We start from the raw sequence: 23498 nt of genomic DNA, 5'->3' as shown, positions 1-23498 counted from the left end.
CATGAAAATTACGCCTGATTTGCTTGTGTTTAGGGTTGTTCTTATGAAATTGTTGTTAAATTGGTCTTAAATTTTTTAAAAAATTAGTCGTTAGGGGTATATTTAAAGCAAATCGAAAACTTTTGAGATAAAATTAAAACAAAAAACCTTAGGGGTATTTTTAAAATTTTTGTCAAACTTTAAGGATAAAAAATATACTTTACCCAAAAAAAATCTCTATAATTAACATGACGCTCATAATTGACCACAAATAATAAAAAAAGTAAAGATCTAGAATTAAATTTAAAAAGGGTTGATAGGCATTATAATTTGCTGTGTAAGGATAGTGATAAATTCACATTTCATGGTATTTATCTGCTTTAAATGAGTGAAATTCATCGACTTTTCTCATGTTTATTCATTGAAATAGCATAGTTTTGTGAATTTCTTCTAATTGTGCTTAATGATTAAAAATATACATTTAGACTCTTAAATTGCTAAATTTAATTCACTTTAATTCCATTTGATGCCTTAGTGTGTTTGTTGAGTGATTTTAGGCTTAGAAGGCAAGGATGACTTAAAAAAACATGCAAAAGTGGAGAATTCATGAAGAAATGAAGATTGGAGTTCCTTATGGCCATGCGTACACATGAATTTCAAGTTGCGCATACGCATAACTTATGCTTACGCATGAATACCAATTTGCACATACGCATGGTATATGCGTATCAAGGTTCGAAAAACCGGACCGGTCATCAAACCGCTCTAACTACTGGTTCACTTGTTCACTGGTCCAACCAGTCTAACCAGTGGTTCAATCGGAAAAACCGTTTTAAAATAAAATAATAAATAAATTATAAATAATCATCCTAAATTATAATTATAGTATAATATAAATATTAAAATAGTTTTCAAATCTAAAAAACTACATTAAATGTCATCAATCAAATTCATATAATCTTATTAATATACAAACTCAAGTTAAATAGTATAAAGAAATATCAAATATTAAATGTCAATATAAAGATTTATCAATCATCAAAATCTCAAGATGTTCTTGTGAGTTTCTTTTTTTTTGGGATAACTATTTAAACATATTATGTAATTATGATTTTGATTTCAACTATTGTGCTAAAGAAACCTTCAAGTAACAATGTCTCCTCATCCAGCCCCTCCAATTTCTTCAGTTAAAGCCATAACAAAAAGAATGGTACCAGAAAATGAGGTAGTTAATGGATCATCAAATGAGAAGCTTTTTGTTATTGTAAGTGAAGATGAACAGGCCAATGCACAAGTTTGAATGTAGCAACTTAACAGAGCCAGAAAGAAAAAAGAAGCAGCAACAAAAGTTAAATACCAGCAACAAATAATCACTCTGAACCCTGAAATCAATAACTATTTCAAAAAAATTTAGAAACATCAAACTTAAAAATTAAAAAACGGCAATAGCAGCATAACAAATCCATTTTAATCAACAATTTCAACAACACAAAATTAATGATTTAATTAATTTCAAATTCAGAAATCATAAATCAGAGTATCAGACATTCAAAACACTAAACCTTCACCCAGCAATTACAAACAAAGCCAGCAAAACTAGCACAACCAGCAACTACAAATCAAAGCAAAACCAGCAACTACAAATCAAAGCCATTAGCAAATTTGAACAAAATAATTAGGAGCCATCAGCAAAACCAACAATTAGAAAACAAAGCCAGCAATTTCAAAACACTAAACCTTCACCCATCAATTACAAACAAAGCTAGCAAAACCAGCACAACTAGCAACTACAAATCAAAGCAAAACCAGCAACTACAGATCAAAGCCATTAGCAAATTTGAACAAAGAAATTAGGAGCCATCAGCAAAACCAGCAACTAGAAAACAAAGCCAGCAATTACAAAACACTAAACCTTCACCCAGCAATTACAAACAAAGCCAGCAAAACCAGCACAACCAACAACTACAAATCAAAGCAAAACCAGCAACTACAAATCAAAGCCATTAGCAAATTTGAACAAAAAAAATTAGAAGCCATCAGCAACTAGTAAACCAGTAAAATGCCTCTGCCAACGAGCAATTAGAAAATACTAAAACAGAGTAATAATAAGTTTGAAAATAGAGAAACCACTAAAGCAGAGAAAACCCTAAAATACTAACCTGGGTAATTACAGATCCATCAACAAATACATTCAGAACCAAACTTCAAACCAAGACCGAAGAAGAAGAATTGAAGAAAAATGGAACAAAAATTGAAGAAGAAAAGAAGACCGAAGAACAACAACTTCAGATCTTAAAACCAAGAAAATGACTGAACATTCAGTGAAGATGAAGACATGAAGCGACTAACCTGGGTTCCGTGTTGAGAAGCCAGCGAAGTTGAAGACGACGTGCTGAGCTACTGGGTTTCGGACATGGGGAAGAGGAAGAAGCGGCGACACGGAGGACCTGGGGACAGCGGCGGCGCTGAGGGCCGGGGAACAGCGGCGGCGCTGACGACCTGAGAACCGCGACGACGATGAAGGGCTACTAGGCTGGGAATGCTTCAAACTTCAGATGGCTAGGGTTCACCAGAGTGGAGTGAGACTGAGATGAATGAATAGGGGAAGAAGGGGGTGGTTCACGAGTGGGTCCGGGTCGGGTTTCATTTAAAAAAAACAATTAAAAAACGGCGTCGTTTAGAGGAACCGACCGGTTATCGGTCCGGCCCAATCGGTCGGTTTTTGGCCGGTTCATCGATTTTCCAACGGTTTTCTCTCCAGCGGTTATTGGAGGAAGACCGGACCGCTTGCATTGCCTGTTCGCGGTTAAACCAGTTGAACCAGCCAGTCCGATCCAGTTTTCAGAACCTTGATGCGTATGCATGACTGTCAGCACGTGATTTACTTAAAATGGCATGTGGGTCACGATTTCAGGACTTTTTGGGGCCCAATCCAACTCATTTCTGAAGTATTTGATGCTGAATTCAAAAATGATCATGAGCGGAGAATTAGTATAGTTTAGAGCATGTTTAGGTTACATTTTTAAAGAGAGAAGTTCTCTCTTCTCTCTAGAATTTAGGGTTCTTAGGTTAATTTCTCCTTATATCTAGGTTTTAATTCTTGTTTTAGTTTTATTTTTTTTATAATTTCTTATTTTAATATCATAATTTGCCTAGTTTTTCTTGTTAATTTCTCTATTTTGCTACTTTTTAGTTTATGAATAATTGTCAATTTTCAATTTTCTTTAATGCAATTTGATGGTTTATGTTCTATTGCTATTATTATTATTATTATTATTATTATTATTATTATTATTATTATTATTATTTTCTTACATTTAGTAGTTTTAGATTTTGTTAATTCTTGCCATTTATGATACCTTATGTTTATGCACTCTAGGTGTTTGATATAATGCTTGAATTAGTTTTAGATTCTTATCATTTAATTTTTTGCCTTTTTTTCCCTTCAAACCCCTTATGCTCATAACCGATAACATGCACACCTCACTGCAATTCACTTGAGAGACGATCTGAGATTTAATACTCTCGATTTTTATTAGTTTGCATTCGTGACAACCAAAATTAAACTCTGACATGGGTCAATTACCAGTTTAAAACTATATTTACAACGAGATTCGAGTTTTATAACTTGTGAATTTTTGAACCGATGATTGGCTCTCGTCAGGTAGGATTGACTGTGTGTACCCATTGGAGGATAACTCGAGAGAGATATGGGATTGTATAACCAATTATTCCTTATAATGTTCATACCTCCAGTATATATAGCACAAGGATTTTCTAAAGGTGGTGAATAATTTGGAGGTAATCCATATTGAGGCCATATAATGGGAATGGCCGTAGGAATGTCCTTTGTCGACCTTTGACCCGAAAGACTGGTCGAAGCCTCTATTTCAAGAGCTCTAGTGGAATTTCCACTGTCACTGTTTGACGTACTCATCGACGTTGAATCTCTATCTGTCATAATTAATCTACCACTGCGTAATTGCCTACATCTCTCGACACAAATTTAACTAGGAGGTATCACCAGGCGTGCTAATTTGTTTCACTCATTTTTCGATCGACTTTAACAAGTGGTGTAAAAACAAGTTTGTATCAAGATCTCAAGTATCGGTGAGCAGATACGACTCCTTTGAAAAAAGAGTGAGCTCAATTCGGAAATTACTTAATTAGTGCCGAAGCAATTTATATTGAGATCGCTAGTGGCAAACTTATGATAAGCGATAAAAGAATGAAGCATCAAATAGAAAAGATGATGAAAACGTAAAATATTAACTAAATCCAAGGAACAACAAAATATAAAGGAAATAAATAAATAAATCGAATAAGCAAAAGAAAGCAGATAAAAAAATTGACTTTCAACACTTACATGCACTTGCACTTCATGTTCTTCCGTTGCGTCGCAGAGACTGGAAATTTCATGAGTTTATGTAATGATCTAGTGTTCCTGAAAAATGAAGTCTCAAACCTCTCCTGAATTTTCACTATTTATAGACCATGAAATTGACTGATCCTGGAGCATGTCGTCCACGGTCCCATTTCCTCATTTTTCTCGGCCACGACCTTGCCTTGACCATGAAAAATCTTTATCTCCAAGTTTTGACATTCACTTCTCCCTTGGTCTTCAAGTTTTGACTTTGCTCCTCAAATCTCGTTGCCATGTTCCCTTCTTCGGCTTCAAAGATCGAGTAGCGAGCCTTGATACCCAAGAAAAATTAATAACTACCCTTAGATTGCGACACTCTTTGTTTCATCTTTCGTCAACTTTGACTTGCCCTTTCTACTGCCACAGTCTAAATATCACGTTTATGGTCGAAAAATTTATTTTTTGTACCAACAATTTGCAACTAAAATTTGTGTAAATACATCTCATTACTATTACAAATGAGGTATTGTTATGTAAAATTGTAAATACTTTTAAGAATATATATGTTTTGAAGTGATTATCCAGACTAATGAGGTCGAATAAACTTGTAATAAAGGTAATCCAAGGATCTTGTGGGCGCGTTTGGACAGTGGTTAGGGATACTTACAAACGACTTCAAACCCAAAGTCACCAAGTGCATGAATATGATGAGTGTCATTTAGAACAAAATGTTACTAGAAATAAAAATTTATAGGCAAACTAAGTGCTGATAACTATTACAAAATAGGATTCTCTATGACAGGTTGTGTGATAATTAATGTCGTCAATGACGAAATCTTTCTTGTAGTAGAAAATCTTTGAATGAAAAGTTACCAATATGCTTTCCAAAGTCAGCATAAGTAACAGGTTGAAAGGTCGATAGAGAGACTTAGTTACAGCGAGGTACCTACTCTGGCCTTTTGGGCCTATTTTAGACCTTAGTCGACTGTAATTTTTTTCGATAAGATAACGGGAGTATCTTCCATATAGGCTTGTGGAAACTTGAGCTACTAGCTCATTATTCATATAGGAACAATATATATGAGTAAATAATGAATTGAATTTATTTATTTAAAAAATTTGGCCTTTTATTATTGAAAATTAATATTGTTACTCTCATTTTTTTTACGGTTTTTTTTTAAATGAGATAAAATATTAAAATTATCCTAAATTTTGAAAATGTGATAAAAATATCCTCAAATATTATAAAACGTAATAAAAATATCCAATGTTAAATATATATTCTTAAAAAATATTTTAGAAATTGTATTTTATTGTAATTTCTTGTAAATATAATTAGAAAAATAAAAAATTTTTAATCCTTAAAATTTAGTTATTTTATGCTAAATGTGTGTGTCTATATATATAGTCAATAATAAAAAATACTTTTAAAAAATAAAAAATCTAAAGACAAAGTTTTTAATTTTATATTTAGTTTTTAAATAATTATTCGAATATTTTTGGAAAATTAAGGATCAAATACATAAGTTGTATAAGTTGTTTGTCAAATATAAAAATTTGTTTACTACTTTTTATAAATAATAAAAGTAGAAAATATTTTTGTGGATATATCTTAAAACGGACGTCATTTGATACTCTATCCTTTTGAATTTTTTATAAACTCAAACAAGTATATAATGAAAAAAATTATGTGATCGTGGAATGATATTATTAAAAATAAAATTTTATATTAATATTAGTTACTAAAATCAATAATTATATATTTGTGAATAAATATATGTTGTTGAATTAATTTTTAATATGTATTTTATATTTTAACATGTATTTTTTACTAATAGCTGATTTTGATGTATACCTAATATATTTGTATTAAAAAATAAAGTTAATAGTCAAATAAGTCCCTAAAAGATATGTTGTTCTCTAAATTTATCTTTAAAATATTTTATCAATCAGATTAGTCTTTCAAAAATTTTAAATTAATCACGTTTGTTTTTCCATCACTCTATTAACCTTTTTTATCAACGAATAATCTCTGCATACAAGCAATTAAGGCATACAAGCTATACAAATCCTTCACCCTAAACGCGCCTCTTGTGGCATTTGTCTTTCACGCGCCTATTTAACAGAATATTAAATCAATCCAAATCAATTAACGCGCGAATATATAACTTCCAAAATTCAAAAGATTTTGTCTCCTTCCTCGAATCTCTTGCTAATTTCGTTTGATATCCTTCCTGCGTTTCTTGTTTATGATGCTAAATTAATGTTGTTTTATGAATCTGCTGCAGAGGTGTATATTAGATGTTTTTGGGTGTATAAAATTATTTTTTGGGTGTACGTAATGAATTTTCATTCTGCACTATGGTAATTTATTTCAGGTATAATTTGGTTTGTGGTTCTTTTGTCGGGGTAAATCACCACTGTCAGTCAACACTTCTTGGATGCTCTTTGATAAAAAAAACAAAGAAATTAAATCATTCAAATGGTTATTTCAATGTTGCATGGAAGAAAATGCTCCGAAAGGGATTCTCACCGATCAATGTGCATCAATGAAAAGGGCTATAGAGGCTTGTATGCCAACAACAATTCACCATTGGTGTATTTGGCATATCATGAAGAAGATTCCAAGTAAATTAAACAGGTACAAGGGACATGCAGAAATTGAACAAGAAATGAGCCAAGTTGTTTGGAACTCTCATACCAAAGACTTATTTGATAGGAATTGAAATGATTTTCTGCTGAAGTATGGTCTTGTGGACAACAAGTGGCTTTCAGGTAATGTTGTTTAAAATCTGCAGCAGAGGTGTAAATTGCATTTTTTTGGGTGTATTATAGCTTTTTTAGGTGTATTATGCAGATCTTTACGAAGACTGTGATACATGGGTTCCAATTTATCTGGATCACCACTTCTGGGCAGGGATGAAAAGTACACAAAGGAGCGAGAGCATGCATTCATTTTTTAACAAGTTCATTACACGGAACAGCTCGCTTATTCAATTTATCAAGCAATACGATAATTGCCTCGAAAGCAGGGAGCAAGCAGAGAGAGAATCGGATGCTGCAAATTTTCATACGGTTATACCGTGTGCAACAAAATCCTCCATTGAAGCTCAGTTTCAACATGTGTACACTCACCAAAAGTTTAGGAAAGTCCAAGCACAATTCAGAGGAAAGGTAAATTGCATCACAAGATTAACGAACTCCGCTCTAGGCTATTCAGTATACGAAGTTGGAGAACAAGTTTGCAGCTTAATATTCAACAAGTTTGTGGTTACTTACGACTCAGTAGCAGTCGAGGTGAAATGCCAATGCTTATTATTCGAGTCAAGAGGCATATTGTGCCATCACGCACTAAGCGTGTTAAGCTTTGAACGAGTAACCCAAGTGTCACCGAGATATATATTGGAACGATGGAGCAAGAAGGTAAAGAGGCGACACACACATAAAGAGCAGCCACGACGAGCCACTGTTGGAGCCACGAAGCAAGAGGTTTGACGAATTGGTATTTTGTTCGTAAAATATTTGCAAATTTGCATCAGAATCGGAGGAGTTAACTGCCATTCTGCACTGTGCGTACGATAAGGTCATGGTTGAGATGGAAGAATTGAAAGCCAAAAAGAATGGGATATGTTCGTTATCTCACGAAGATGCCAACTTGGAATTCGTTAACGAGCTTCAAAGCCCTCCAAGGGTTCGAATAAGAGGACATCCAAAAAATAGGCTAGGTTCAAAGTTGGACAAATAGATTGTAAATGCCTCAAAGAAGAAGAAAACAAAAGATCTAAACGAGGTAAAAGTGATGTTCTTTAAACTTGTGGTGATTGATTTTAATTTTCTTGTTAATATTTTTGCTAATATGTGAGTTTATTATATCTAGTTAAACCTCTTTGATGCTGTATCAGTGGTGCATCCAAATTTCAGCCAATATCAAGGACGTGTTATGAATTATCAGTTCAGGAAACCAGCAGCAGGGGATAGTTTTTTGGGTGTATAGTTACAGAATATGGGTATAAACCTTAGTTTTTTGGGTGTATTTCTGAATTTTCTTATGTTTGACATTTTACATATATATATATATATATATATATATATATATATATATATATATATATTCAGAATCTGTTGTTTATGTTATAAATTATTGTTTGTTTTTTTATTATGGTTTAGGATTTAGGGTTTAGGGTTTCAGGATTTAGGGTTTAGAGTTTAGGGTTTAGGGTTTTAGGATTTAGGGTTTTATGGTTTAGGGTTTAGGGTTTAGGGTTTTAGGGGTTTTGGAATAAAGCATTAGGGGATAGAAGTCTGGTGTATATTTAACTTTTCTTGGGTGTAAAATAAGATCTTATGGGTGTAAAAATTAATGATTTGGGTGTATAGTAGGTTGGGTGGTTTAGGGTTTAGGGTTTAAGTTTTAGGGGTTTAGGGTTTAGGTTTTTAGGGTTTAGTGTTTAGGGTTTAGGGTTTAGGGTTTATGTTTTTAGGGTTTATGGTTTTAGGGTTTATGGTTTAGGGTTTTAGAGTTTAGGGTTCAGAGTTTTAGGGTTTTAGGATTTTAGGGTTTAGGGTTTAAGGTTTATGGTTTTATGGTTTATGGTTTAGGGGTTTTGGGTTTTAAGGTTTTAGGGTTTAGGATTTAGGGTTTAGGATTTTAGGGGTTTAGGGATAAAGCATCAGGAGATACAAGTATGGTGTATATTTCCTTGGGTGTAAAATGAGATCTTATAGGTGTAAAAATCAATGATTTGGGTGTATAGTAGGTTGGGTGGTTTAGGGTTTAGGGTTTAGGTTTTAGGGTTTAGTGTTTAGGTTTTTAGGGTTTAGTGTTTAGGGTTTAGAGTTTAGGGTTTAGGATTTTAGGGTTTAGGGTTTTAGGGTTTAGGTTTTCGATTTTTTAGGTTTTTAGGGTTTAGTGTTTAGGGTTTAGGGTTTATGTTTTAGGGTTTTAGGGTTTAGGGTATAGGGTTTTAGGGGTTTAGGGATAAAGCATCAGGGGATAGAAGTTTGGTGTATATTTAACTTTCCTTGGGTGTAAAATGAGATCTTATGGGTGTAAAAATCAATGATTTGGGTGTATAGTAGGTTGGATGGTTTAGGGTTTAGGGTTCAGGTTTTAGGGTTTATGCTTTAGGTTTTTAGGGTTTAGGGTTTAAGGTTTAGGTTTTTAAGGTTTAGGGTTTTAGGATTTTAAGGTTTTAGGGTTTAGGTTTTAGATTTTTAGGTTTTTAGGATTTAGGGTTTAGGGTTTAGGGTTTTAGGGTTTTAGAGTTTTAGGGATAAATCATCAGGGGATAGATGTTTTAGGTTTATATTCAACTTTCTTTGGGTGTAAAATATCAGATTATGGATGTATATTTCGTTTGATGTTTTCCTTCATATTATAATACCTGTAATTCAGACATTTTGAATACAGCACAGAGAGTTTAGTTATGGAAAAAATTTTTACTTATAGTTGGCAAATTTTTACAGCATGTGTTCAATTTCTTATAAGACTATATAACAGTTACATTAATCAATGTCAATATCATTAGAATCTATCTGACAATATGGACTCAATAACAATGAGGATGGCTTAGACAGTCTTATTGCATTACTTCCCCTAATGGCTTCAACTTTGTCCTGATTCATTTTATGGAATAGAATCTGGGAAGCATATTCTACTCTATAGTGGTCCACCTCGTCCTGAAGTTTAAAAGAATTTTCTTTTTAATCAACTATGTTAATTTAGTAAGGTAATATAGAGTTATATAGTTTTTAAACACAATTACCTGGGTCCAGTTGTTCCACTCATATTTTCCCCTTTTAACATTTTCGGACTGAATTATCTCAAGCCACTTCATTACATAAATATCACAGTCATAGCTGAAAAACAAGAAATAAATTAGCAAATTACATCTAGGAAAGTTTAATTTTCAGATTAAAAGAATTATACCTTGTCTTTTGACCTGAGATGTTAATGTATGGTGTATGAATTTTGCGATCGTTTTTCTTCAAAGGTGCCCCCAGCATATACTCTCATTCTTGAAATTACATGTTCCTTAAAACACAAAACAAATCAGTAATATATGAATAAATTTAATAAAGGAATATAAACAAAGGAGCATAAACCTACACCTTATATTGAACAGAAATACACCCAAATATTAAAATACATAACACAGAACCAACTTACAGCGAATATATTTATGTTCTTTCTTTCATCGGCTGGACAAGTCTTGTGATATGGGTCGAGTACAAAATATTTTTTTCTTGTATTAGCCACCCATAACCACCAATGTTGTGAATGGCAAACAGTTGCAAAAATTTGAAGTATGTCCACATTAAACAGTGTTTTAGTTTATTTGGCACATAAGTAAAGAATGGTAATAAGAAGTTTTAGAAATGAAAACTTACATAACGATGCGATGCTAATTTTTTAAGGTTCAAGAAGGGTATAAACGTTGGGTAGTCTTCCACCCTAAATGGCTTATTGGTTTTAGGCTGTAAGAATACCCCTTCTGGATGATTTGTAATGACTATGTTCTGCAACAATTGTGAAACACCAAATGAATACAGAAAATACACCCAAATGAATACATAAAATACACCCAAATGAATACAGAAAATACACCCAAACGACTACAGAAAATACACCCAAGATTTGTTGAAGTACAACTTACCACAATATCAGGGGAGAGACAGTATATTTCTTCTTGAAACCTTATAATCTTTTGCTGGTTAAGGATGAGGCACATGGCAGAGACAATCTAGAAATAAAAGCCCAAATCAATTTTACATAAATCGATATTGTAGTTACTTTTCATGATAAAATCATTAATGTTATTCTAATATTACCTCAGTTTCTATATGTGTATCAGCTTGGAGAAATGCGAAGTGGATTTTTGACAAAATGTATTGATCTTGGGCATTGAGTGTGCACACGGTGTCATACTCATTAGTATTTCCATCTGCGTATGTTTTCACACGTGTGGCCCAGATGTAGCATTTCTCTTTCATTTCAGCACTCATTTCATTTGTCCACGCAGGAGTTTCAAACTTTTCAAAACTTTCTTTACCACTTTGCTTATAAATAGGTGGAGTTTTACCTTCTGTTTTCACCCCATTGCCTGTAATTTTTTCCACTAGCTCCCTTAACTGTTCTATTAGTTTTTGTGTTTCAGGAGTTTTCGCCCTCTGCCCCTCTTGCGTTGCTACTTCTTCTTGGCTTGAATCAGTCAAGCCGATGCTGAATGATGGCCTCAGACCTTCTTTAGGAATGTAGGATGTTGTCCGTGCCATCATCATCAGTACAGCAGCATCTTCTGGGGCTGGATTACTGCGTGATGAGATATAACATACTATAAGAATAAGAATAGATGAATGATATTGAAACCTGGTTTTTACTCTGCTGAGCTTACATTTTAGATGGAGCTGGTGGAAGTGTGGGTGTGCTTTTTTCAGGTTTTGGGGGTGGTTCTGGAGTGCTGCAGGGTTACATAAAATTAATCATGTTATAAAAAAAAACTAGTCAGAGATCAATAGTTAAAATATACACCCCAACAAGGATCATATACACCCTAAAAAGGGACAATATACACCCAAATTATAACCAAATACACCCCAAGTTTATTCCTTACCTTTTTGTAGTTCCTTCATTATTTTTTTCAGTTGAAAACTTTGCAGGGGTTGGTTCAATTTCTGGCACAGGAGTTGGTTCATTTTCTGGCATAGGGGTTGGTTCATTTTCTGTTATAGGAGTTTGTTCAATTTGTGGCATTGGGGTTGTCTGGGACAAAGGTAGACAAACTTGAATTGGAAGTCTAAACAAAACAAAAATAAAAAGGTTAAGAAAGCCAATGAAAATAAAATGGTTATAAGGTTGAAATTTACTAAAAAAACTCACATTGAAAGCGCTTCTGTTTGTGACTGTGTCTCTTCCCACACAACCATCATGTTCTCATCAGCTTGGTCATTGGGTGATTCTTCTATAACACTCAATCTGAAATATACCCTAAGAAAGTAAAAAATACACCCGAAGCATTCAAAAGAAAGACAGGCTTTGTTTTTTGAGAACTTACATAGTTCCAGTTTTTGCTTTTTTTTTTGCCTTTTTTTCTTGAATAAAACATTAAAGAGCTTTTTTTTTTCTAAAAAATATATATATAGAGAATTAGAAGTAGAAGGTAATAAAAGAATAAACGCAACAGTTATTAGAAAGAGAAATTACATGCTCTCCGCCGGTTTGTTTACGCTACTTTGATCTGTGTGTCCTTGAGATAAAGGATCATCACTTCTTAAGTTTACCTCCGGTATTATAAATATAGAGTAGATATTATTCAGTAAAAATATCATACTGTTAAATCAGGATAACAAGATTTTATCAAATAAAGGTTCTTACGTTTCAGATGAGACATAGTGACCTTCTGTTGATTGCAGGTCAACTTCCTTCTCCCTGGCAAACCAGAAACAATTATTAGCAAAAAAAAACACCTTAAAATCGAAAATATACACCCCAACAAGACATACCCCTGTGCAGCAGATTTTTCTTTGTTAGATTCCCTTAAGAATTCTTCTAATTCTTCAGTTCCAATTTCAGATCTGACAGTCACATGCATAAAAAAACATGTTAACAAATATAATTTTGATGATAAACGGTAATATAGCTTACAAAGTACTCTACCCATGATAGGATTGAGTTTGTTCAGGAGATGAATCCTCAACAATGACCTTTTTCTTTTTGGATTGTCTCCTGATGGGAAAAAATAAGTATGAATCAGAAATACAAAATAAAATTGATCAGAAAATACTATCCAAAGAAGTGCTTACTTTTGGGATGTTCTCTGAGTCTTTTTCTTTATTTTTTGCTTCTCTACTGGTGATGATTCTTCGCTTCTGAAAGTTAATAAGAGACGCTCTATTAATACATGAAATTTTGATAATAAACCGAAAGGAAAGCAATAATAATTTCAGAACATTACTCATCATTCGATTCAGATTCTGAATCAGAATCCTCCTAAATCTTCTTCCTTTTTTTGGATTCTATTCTGGAAGGCAAAAAATTAATATTTAAAAATATACTAAAAGAGACAAAATACACCCAAATGAAGACATAAAATACACCCAAATGAATACACAAAATACACCCAAATGTATACACAAAATACACCCAAAAAAGATTACACAAAATACATCCAAATAAAGACATAAAATACACCCAAGTATGTTACTTACTTTTTGGCTATTCGGGTGGGTTGTTTCCTTTTTGGTCCCTCTGAGTCTTCTTCAGTCTCAAAATCAGAGGAAGAATAAACTTCAGCTTCAGATGTTTCAGTCTCTGATGATGATGAACTTGCCTTCCTTTTTTTTCTTTTTTTTTTTTGGTTTTTTTGGTTTTTTCTTTTTTCTTCATTTGTTTCATTTTCTCCTTTATTTCTTCCATCTTTACAATTCCCTAAAACAGTAGAAATGTTAGTTAACAGCAACCACATAAATAAAATACACCCAAGGTATTCTTTTCACTTACCATATGTTCATCCATATCTGCTCTCATTCTTTCAACCAACTGCTCTTTAGTCCAGTTAGCAATCCAGGATTGTGGAGGTCTTTCTTCTCCTTTCTTGTCTTTATTTTTTGATAGATGGAAGTAAACTATCATCAGGGCAAACAAGCAGCCGTCAATTGTCTTTTTCTTTTTCAGATTGTAATCTGTTATGCCCTTGATGATGAAATTCAGAACATGTGCTCCCCAGTTTTTCTCTTTTATTATGTCCATCTTGAAAATTGGTGCCAGGTGCACATGGGAGATTTTGTTTATTGTGGTTGGTAACAGAAATTCCATCTGTATAGAGAGGATGAAAATCCTCTTGAACATGAGGCAATCCTGTTCATTATCAACAGCAATAGTCATTATCTCATCTGTCATATTTTTTAGGGTCTTTTTCTGGAATCTTCTAAAAATCTGTTTATTGTCTTCAGAAAGATCCTTATAATTGACTTTCTAAGGAAATAGATCTCTTACAAAAAGGAAAACAACATAGTATAAAAATCACTTGAAATACACCCAAACATCACTTGAAATACACCCCAATATGGCTCATATACACCTATGTTTGTAATGAGTTACCTGACGTGTTGAGGCCAAGTGCAGCCCCTATTGTGCTTGGTCTTACTCTAAACGAATAGTAGCCAGTTTCGAGTGTATTTTTCCCTAATTTAAAGGAGTTAGCCAACTCCTTTAATAATTTGTGATGCACCTTTAGCAGCGGAATGTGCATCAGGCCACCAAATCCCAAATTCCTAACAATTGCTTTCTTTTCCTTGCTCATATTTCTGAATATCTCGCTCAACAAATGGGTTGCACACTTCAGGTCTTTGGTTTGCTATAAACAAAGCAAAATTAGAGTCAGATATATTTCTATTATGAAAAACTGATTTGATCTAAGACATATATTTGTGCTTATATTTTTTTCAGCTTGGTTTTTGCTTGCCATTTTTTCTGCAATGAAAAAGAGATGCTATCAATATAAAAAAAATACACCCATATATCAATCAGATACACCTATAGATCAGCCACATACACCCAAACCGATTCTCATAAGTATTTAATTAGATCAGTTCAAAATGATGTTAAATTCACTCAAACATGCATAAATATACAAGGTCAAGCAATATTACAAGGTAAAGCAATATACACCCAAGGACAAGCAATATTAGAACAGTTGCAACAGTTGATTATATTACATTATATGAGTTCAGAAATATACACCCAACAAATTACGCCATATACACCCAACAATCAACCATACACACCTAACAAATTACGCCATATACACCCAACAAATTACGCAATATACACACAAAAATCAGTTAGGAGAAGAACTAGAACAAGAAGAACAATAAAACCTAGAACAACTTAGAAGAACAGTAAAACCTAGAAGAAGTTAGAAGAACAGTAAAACCTAAACCAAGAAGAACAGTAAAAACAGTAATATGAGATCTAGAACAAGAAGAACAATAAAACCTAGAAGAACTTAGAAGAACAGTAAAACCTAGTTCTTCGATTTTGAAATCAGAAACAGAAATGTGGAAAATCTACAAGATCAGTAAAACAGTAACTTACCTTGAATAATATTTCTTCATTTTTTTCGGTGATTTTTGATGGAGAGTTCTATCTTTTGTTCTTGATTTCTTCTAATCTTCGCGACGAGTTCGAACGTCTCTTCAGAATTGTAATTTGTTTGGAATGTTCTTTGAAACTTGACGGTTTGCGTTTTCTTTAAGGGAGAAGAGGAAGAGTGCACCATAATCAGCGTGTTTTGGAAAGCATAACCGTTGTGTGAGGCGCGTGGGATTGACGCTTCATTCTAAGGAGTGAGTGCGCGTGGATTGTTTTTGGGCTGGGCCAACGTGTAAGGTTTGTAAGCCTTAATTGCTTATATGTGTAGCAGGCCCGTTTTATCAACGATTGATAATATGAAATATTAATTAACAAACATACATGAGAGTTAACATATCTAATTAGATGCTAAGCAAATATGTTTATGAAAATCTATCAATTGTTAATGGAGTAACGAAAAGACAAACGTAATTTATTTAGATTGATTTAAGAGGAATGTTACAGGGTCTTAGCCATCAATACTTAAAAGTATGAGATAAAGTATGTTATTGGATTTCTAAACTAAAAAAATTGAGTTGATAACTAAGTGATCGTCATTCTGATGGTCCGTAATATTTTTTCTGATTTAATTAATAAAATTTTTTAAAGACTAATTTAGATAATGTCATATAATGATTTATTAATTTGACTATTAAGTATTAACCCTCAAAAAAATGGTTAATAGTCAAATTTGTTCCTGAAAGATTATTCATTTTTCAAATTAGTTCTCAAATGATTTTTTTAGTCATATTAATCTTTGAAAGATAAAACATAAGTTAAATTGGTCCTTCCGTTTGTTAGATGACGACATATCACGTTAGGTGCCACATGTCATCAGATGATTGGTTGACGTGTCAGGTCAGTGACACCTAACATGCCACGTGTCACTTGACATATAAAAAAATTATTTATAATCAAATTAGTCTCTAAAAATTTAAATGTAAGTCATTTTCATCCTTAAAATTTAAAAAATAATCAAATTAGTCTTTATATAGTAGCAATATCATTTTTCTTACTATTTATTTTAATTACTATTAAAGAAAATAAAAGGAAAAGAAAGGAAAACTTGAGCAGCAAGTCTATGAGGAGATTGAAGTAAGAAAAATAAAAAAAAAGGGAAAGAAAAAAGGGAGGTCAGTGTTTGTAATTGTTGTGCTGTGTCCCCAAATTCGTTTTGCACTGCTTCAAAACTTGAGAGAGAGCTTAGGGCATCGAACTCTTAAACCCCTTTCACTCACTCACTGATCAACAATGGATCAGAAGATGGACTTCAATGCCCCTCATTCCATGGGAACCACCATCATTGGAGTCACCTACAACGGCGGCGTCGTCCTCGGCGCCGATTCTCGCACCAGCACCGGTAATACTACTCTATCTAAAGAAAAACCCTACCTTTTTCAAATTAGGGTTTTCTCTTTAATTTTTATTTTTTCGGGAACTGCTCCTTTGGAAAATTATTTGTTCGGAATTTGGATTGGTTCGTATTTGGGACTAAAATTTGATCTCATATCTAAATGTTAATTTTTATGCTCAGGAGTGTATGTTGCTAACCGCGCTTCGGATAAAATCACACAACTTACTGATAATGTCTACGTCTGTCGCTCTGGATCGGTATTGCTCTCTTTATCATGGAGCTATTGTGTTAATGTTTTTTGGTTGGTTAATGGCTGGTTATGGTGTTTTATCATTATTAGTATAATTAGTTTTAGCTTGGATTTGAGTCTTGTGTTGTTATTGACATGCTGTACATGATGTATTTATGCAGTTTTGATCTTCATATTGTTGATTTGATAATTTTTGTTTTGTTTTGTTTTTTTTTTTTTTTTTGTTTCGAGTTCATAAGGATGGTATTTTGAGCTGTGGTGGTTGTTTTTGACCGAGTGTATTGGTGGAGAGTCGAGCTTTCGGATATTTAGGTGCACCTTATCAGTTTCTTGCATCATGTTTTGCTAGTATTTAGTGTTCTTTTTCTTCCTCGCTGATGCTAAATTATCTTGGTACGGATTTGAAGTCATGTCACAATACTTTATTTTCTATCTAGCTTGTTTTGGCATGCCACTGAGCATGCTCATGAGTTGTAACATAATGATGCAGTAATGGTTCCAGAAATCCGCATGAAATGATGCTGGTTCATGTCCTAAAAATGATCACTTGCATTCTTTTTGCAGGCTGCAGATTCTCAGGTTGTCTCTGACTATGTTCGCTACTTCCTTCATCAACACACGTAAGTCACTTTATTGTTTATTCCCTCATTGAATACTATCCTGTTGTAAAATAATTTTGAGAGTAAAATTGTGTGTATCTAAGTTGTTTTTTACCTCACTGTTAGTTTTCTGTTTGTATAGTATACAGCTTGGACAACCTGCAACAGTCAAAGTTGCTGCCAACCTTGTTCGGCTTCTTTCATATAACAACAAGGTTTGACTTCCAAGTTTTTCTCTGTTAATTACATGGTCGGGTTTCAGTATGTAATTCTGTGGTAGGAACCTGCTCATTCAAGAGCTAACAGAAGTAGAAACTATGCTATTTAGTGGGACCTGACCTTATATTAGTATGATATCCTTTATGAAGTATGAGAATGGTATGAAATATGAACAAGAAACACGGATTTCCTCCCACAATCCTCTTCCCCTCTAAGAAGAATGCCGACGAAGTAGTTTGTTAAACATAATTGCCCATCATTCTCTCCCATCTCACATAGTTGGCAATTATCATTAAGGCCAATTCATGATTGGTCTGCTACCCAATATTCTAGTAGCCGATGCCAGACACCTACCTGTTAATGATTGTTAAATCTTACAAGATCACAAAAGCCAAGTTGCATCTTATTTTGAGAAGAATTATCTTGTCTGCTGTTTTCACTTAGTCGACCATAATGGCAAAATATTTGCAAATTTTATTCTTCCAAACCTACCTTACTGTTATAATAGCATATACTTTGCAACATTATTATTGAATGGCAGCTTTTATTTTGTTAGTGTTGCATTTGATTTCACTAAATATGACTTCCAAAGGAATTCACATAGCTGATGGTTTGAAGTTTAAAAGTTTTTCGATTTCTGTTACTTAGTTTTTATTTTAATTTATTGCGAGTATATGGGGCAGCTGGGGAAGTTTAAAATTAAATTAATAGGCTTTAGCATTGTGTTCACCTGATGGATTCTCTGTTTTGATCTTTGTGTGCTGTCTTCATTTTCTCCATAAATTCTTCCATTAGATAGATTTGGCCTTATTGTAAGCTTACTCTCATTGACAGAATTTCTTAGAGACTGGCTTGATTGTTGGTGGTTGGGACAAATATGAAGGTGGCCAAATTTATGGAGTTCCTCTTGGTGGAACAATAGTGCAACAACCTTTTGCTATTGGAGGTATTAAAGTGTTAAAATGTTTATGGTTGCCATGCCTTTCATGATTTTGTTATGTGTGTTATTTATTTTATATGTTTGTACCTGTCTATATAACTTGGTTGTATTTGTTGAACCTACAGTGCCTTGAAATCCTGGTTTACACTATTTGATCTATTTTCCGCTAAGGATCATTGTTTCTCTGTGAGATCTCGCAAAAATTAGTTTTGTTGTAGAAATGGAAGACGAAATATTGAAGAACCACTGCAGCATAGAGCACTGCTTTCCTGGTCTTTTGTGGAGGCAAAGAAAGAAAATTAAATTGAAAAAGAAGTTGAATTTTCTCAATGAATAAGTTTTACTATGGAAATATGATAAATTTCTTTCTTCATCAACAAATATCTTTTATCATGCTGCTTTGCTTTGAAGGATGGAGTCGTCTTCCTAAATTTTCTCTAAGTGATTCAAGTCTTTGATGATTAGTTGCCATCATTTTGCTAGTTTAATATGTCAATTGCCATAGTAGAAGCATTGTTGTTGCACGTTTTTTATTTTCCGGGTTTTCTCTTACTATACATGTACATGCATTTTGGTCTTGAAGCTTTGGTTCATGATTTGTATTTTTTGCAGGATCTGGCTCCAGTTACTTGTATGGTTTTTTCGACCAAGCCTGGAAGGAAGGAATGACCAAGGATGAAGCTGAGGTATGCATCTCGATTTTTGCCTGGCTTTCCAACTTAAATGCCAAAACAGATTGTTGTGGATGTTATTCTATTTGGGGACTTCTCCTGGTTTTCATGTTCTGCCTACATTATGTTTCGGATATAGACAGTGGCCAATAACTTGGCAGCTACTACGTATAATATGAAAACTCTGTTTTTCCTGGTAGAATTGGTGTTCAAACTTATGTCTCAATCCTTGTTGCTGACGGATCTATCTGTATGTTCTGTGGCAGGATTTAGTGAAAAAGGCAGTTTCACTTGCCATTGCTAGGGACGGGGCGAGTGGTGGTGTCGTCCGAACAGTCATTGTAAGACTCTTAATTTGTGTCCTGTTTCTTTAAAATTTTTGTAAATATTTGCAATAATTGTCACCAAAAAAAATATTTGCAATAATTTGAAACTCACTTGATTCTGATTCCTTGTAGATAAACTCGGAGGGAGTGACGAGAAACTTCTACCCCGGTGATCAACTTCCGCTATGGCACGAGGAATTGGAGCCGCAGAACTCATTGCTAGACATCCTTGGTGCCCCTGAGCCAATGAACATCTGAAGATATTGGCGGTGCTAAAATCAAGTTGCATGCTGTTTTCATATCTTTTCTGAACTAGTCTAAAGATTTGTAACCGATTAAATTGTGTTTGTGTGGATAATGTTTTTCTTCTGGTGTTATATTCCCAGTGCTATGTACCATGAAGATTCAGGATATTTATTTCTTCAGTCTTCACATATGGCCACCAAATACAAAAGACTACAGAGGTTTCGAGTTTCAACCACTAAGAAAAAACTTAAATGGCGATAATTAATACGGGAGAACCCAGCATTTTGAGATTGATTTGATTAGGCTCCGGAAGCTTGAATTAATTATTTGTTCTGTTATTAAGGTGGTTAATGGATTATAACCTGCTCAGATATTTAAGATGATATGTTTTAATGGACTCTTTTTAAATAAATAAAAAAACAATGTTAGAAGATCAGTTCATTTTATTCTTTTTGGTTTGTACTTAGTCAACAAGCATATTTTTATAAGCTGATGCATGTAGGGCTGGAAGTAAGTCAAAATCAGATCGAGTTTGTGTTTGGAATTGAGTTTATAAATTAAATGAGCTAAACTTGAGCTTGGATAGTTCTCTTATTATTTGTACTCATGAAAGATATAGATGTTAACAAATGTACAGAAGATGGCCTCCGTGCCAAGAGTACCCAGATAGTAGTTACGCAATTGGTCTATTAGGGTATTTTTGGCACACGGAAGCCATCTTCTGTAGTTTATAATTGTCGTTTTATTCTTATATGGGTATATTGTTAGCGTCTATATTTTTTATGGGTACAAATGATAATTTATTCTATAATTATATATATATATATATATATATATATATATATATATATATATATATTAATGATTCTAATTATTTAAAATTTTATATTTATTTTTTATATTAATTTTGATGTAGGATATAAATAAAAAATTTATAAAATTGATCTTTTGAAATAATTTTTAAAATATATAAATTATAACTTATTGATATAGAATTATAAATTATGTTCCTATTATTTAAATCAGCTCATAAGTTTGAGCTAGTTCGTAAGCTTTTAATGAATAAAATTTAAATTTAAGAAATATACTTAATTGTAAATAAGTCGAGTCGTAAAATAAACTCAATTTTTACTAGTCAAATTTAAATTTGATTCGGTTTGATTCCGCTCGACTCACTCCCAACTTTACATGGGGAGCAAAAAAGTTCAAAAGTCCAACTCGTATGCAGCCTAATTCACTTGTATTGCACAAGTTAATTATTATACCTACTTAATAAAAATTGCAAATAGCGGAAAAATAACCATAGAATTTGGCAGTCGTACAATGCGCCCCCTAAACTCACTAACTTGGCAGTCTTACAATGCGCCATTTATTGATGTTGATTTTGACATTTTGTGACCTCACCATAGAATTCTCCAAAAGAAATTAGTTAATTTATTCTCCGATCAAAATTTGAGTGATAAATTTTGTAGAAAAATTAAAGCAATGTATTAGGAACAAGCACGTGACGGAGATACGACACGTGCAATGAGACAAATGAGATTCTTATTTACTTGTTTAGTAAAAAAATCAGAGCTAAGTGGAGTGATATGATTAGTTGGTTTATATATAAATAAATAAGGAAGCTATTTTGTTGGAGAGGAAGAGAGAGTGGAGTAAGAGCGAGAGCGAGAGAAAAAGAAGCAGCAGAAGATGACGAATTCTGTGGTGAGAGCGAGGCACGACGTGTTCGTGTATGGCAGCCTCTTAGCCGATGAGGTTGTTCGTGTTCTCTTGAATCGCGTCCCTTCTTCAACCCCTGCCACTCTCCATGGCTATCACAGGTTTAAAATCAAAGGTCGCGTTTATCCCGCTATTCTCCCTGTGGAGAATAAGAAAGTTACTGGCAGGGTACTATCTTCATTTTCTTGTTGTTCTTGATCCTTTGCTTTTACTTAATTTCTCATTTCTAAGCTTGTTTCGGTTCATCTGTAGCAATTTTTTTCCCATGCTGTTGTTGAATAAATCTAAATCATTTGTGCAATTTGCCCCTTAGCTCCTTGAAATTAGAAAAACCTGTTTCTTGCGTGAATTGAACCTGTGTTCGGTCTATATGCATGCTTAGTTAATTATAGTAGGAATACATAAGGAGTACATAAGGATAACCACAAAATATTAAACTAATAAAAAAAATCTAGGTAATCACAACCTAATCCTCTTTTAATTCTATTATTGAACACTCAGGTCCTTCATGAGATCACAGGAGTGGAGTTGGATATCTTAGACGAATTCGAGGATGTTGAATATAATAGAAGTGATGCTGAGGTTGTATTGATGGTGAGTCCAACTCCAATCTCTGCTATTTCTATTTGCCTCTATGTGTATCATTCAACTTCAATTAGATAATCTTTTATGGTACAGAAGATAATTTGATGTTCAAGTTCAAATTTTCATGACAAATGAGATAATTTGATGTATACAGTACATAGTATGATCTTGAGGAATCTAGAAAGAATCTATGAATGCTGAAATCAATTGTGCTGTAGGACACTTCTGAGAAATTACAAGTTCACACTTATGTTTGGAGTGACCGAAACGATCCAAATTTATATGGAGAGTGGGATTTTGAGGTATGCATTTTATCTTTCTTATTTTTCGCTTTTCATGCTCCGGATTAACAAATGCTGTGTGCACATAAAAAAATCAGCTATCAAATGAACCACAATGTGTTGTTTAACCCATTTTCAATGTATATTTTATATTACAATGTTTTTTTATATGAGTAGTTAGCTGATTTAGTAACTAATTTTTGTATACACGTGACGTGGTTGCTCCAGATTACTCGTTCTCTGCATATTTATAAGGACAAAAGAGAAGCATGAAATTATATTCAAATATGTTCATCTTACTATTTTCGAGATCTAAGCCTTTGTTGGTTATAAATGTTCAGTTCGATGTCTATTTTAAGTTATACATTAAGATTTAAACCCCCCTTTTATGCATCCCTCCGTGTTAGTTCTTATTTTCTCTCTGATTTTTACCTGAAAGGAATGGAAACAAGTTCACATGAATGATTTTGTCAAGATGACCGATGCTTTCATGCGTGAATCAGAGCAAGAATCAGAGTTGCAAGAATCAAAGACAAGAGTTCAAACCTATGAATCTTTCTATAAGCAAGAAAATGATAAGCAATCCTCATGATTTGTTATTCACAGTTTCTAAAAATATATATGTGCTGTGTGTTTCATGGTTCATATAAGAATAAGACCCGTCACTGCTAAGTGCTAACAATCACTAGTTACTCTTGGAATCATTCATTTGATGATTTATGGTATCTCAGTTCCATCACAATAACAAGGTTTTAGTAATATGTTTAGAGTTTAGTTATCATGCAGTTAGGCAATTTTTTTTCACGGTCTCATTTAATTAAATACTTGTATT

General features: G+C 33.3%; 2 protein-coding genes across 2 annotated transcripts; both read left to right on the top strand.

Annotated features, from left to right (window-relative positions):
• The first annotated feature begins 16575 nt into the window (after positions 1-16575).
• Positions 16576-20401, top strand: LOC130954057 (proteasome subunit beta type-6). The gene is made up of 8 exons (XM_057880794.1): positions 16576-16833; positions 17008-17084; positions 17642-17697; positions 17819-17891; positions 18730-18841; positions 19448-19521; positions 19773-19847; positions 19965-20401. Exons 1-8 carry the CDS (start codon positions 16725-16727, stop codon positions 20088-20090), a joined length of 702 nt encoding a protein of 233 aa, XP_057736777.1. The 5' UTR covers positions 16576-16724; the 3' UTR covers positions 20091-20401.
• Positions 20402-21704: 1303 nt separating this feature from the next.
• On the top strand, positions 21705-23414 carry LOC130955826 (AIG2-like protein D). The gene is made up of 4 exons (XM_057882802.1): positions 21705-21968; positions 22302-22394; positions 22604-22687; positions 23106-23414. The coding sequence occupies exons 1-4, from the start codon at positions 21771-21773 to the stop codon at positions 23256-23258; spliced, it is 528 nt and encodes a 175-aa protein (XP_057738785.1). The 5' UTR covers positions 21705-21770; the 3' UTR covers positions 23259-23414.
• The last annotated feature ends 84 nt before the right edge of the window (positions 23415-23498 follow it).

The sequence above is a fragment of the Arachis stenosperma genome, chromosome 10 (genome assembly GCF_014773155.1).
Source record: "Arachis stenosperma cultivar V10309 chromosome 10, arast.V10309.gnm1.PFL2, whole genome shotgun sequence".
NCBI classification, from domain to species: Eukaryota; Viridiplantae; Streptophyta; class Magnoliopsida; order Fabales; family Fabaceae; genus Arachis; species Arachis stenosperma.
The sequence above is the reverse complement of the archived record's forward strand: the minus strand, read 5'-3'. Positions and strand labels throughout refer to the sequence as shown.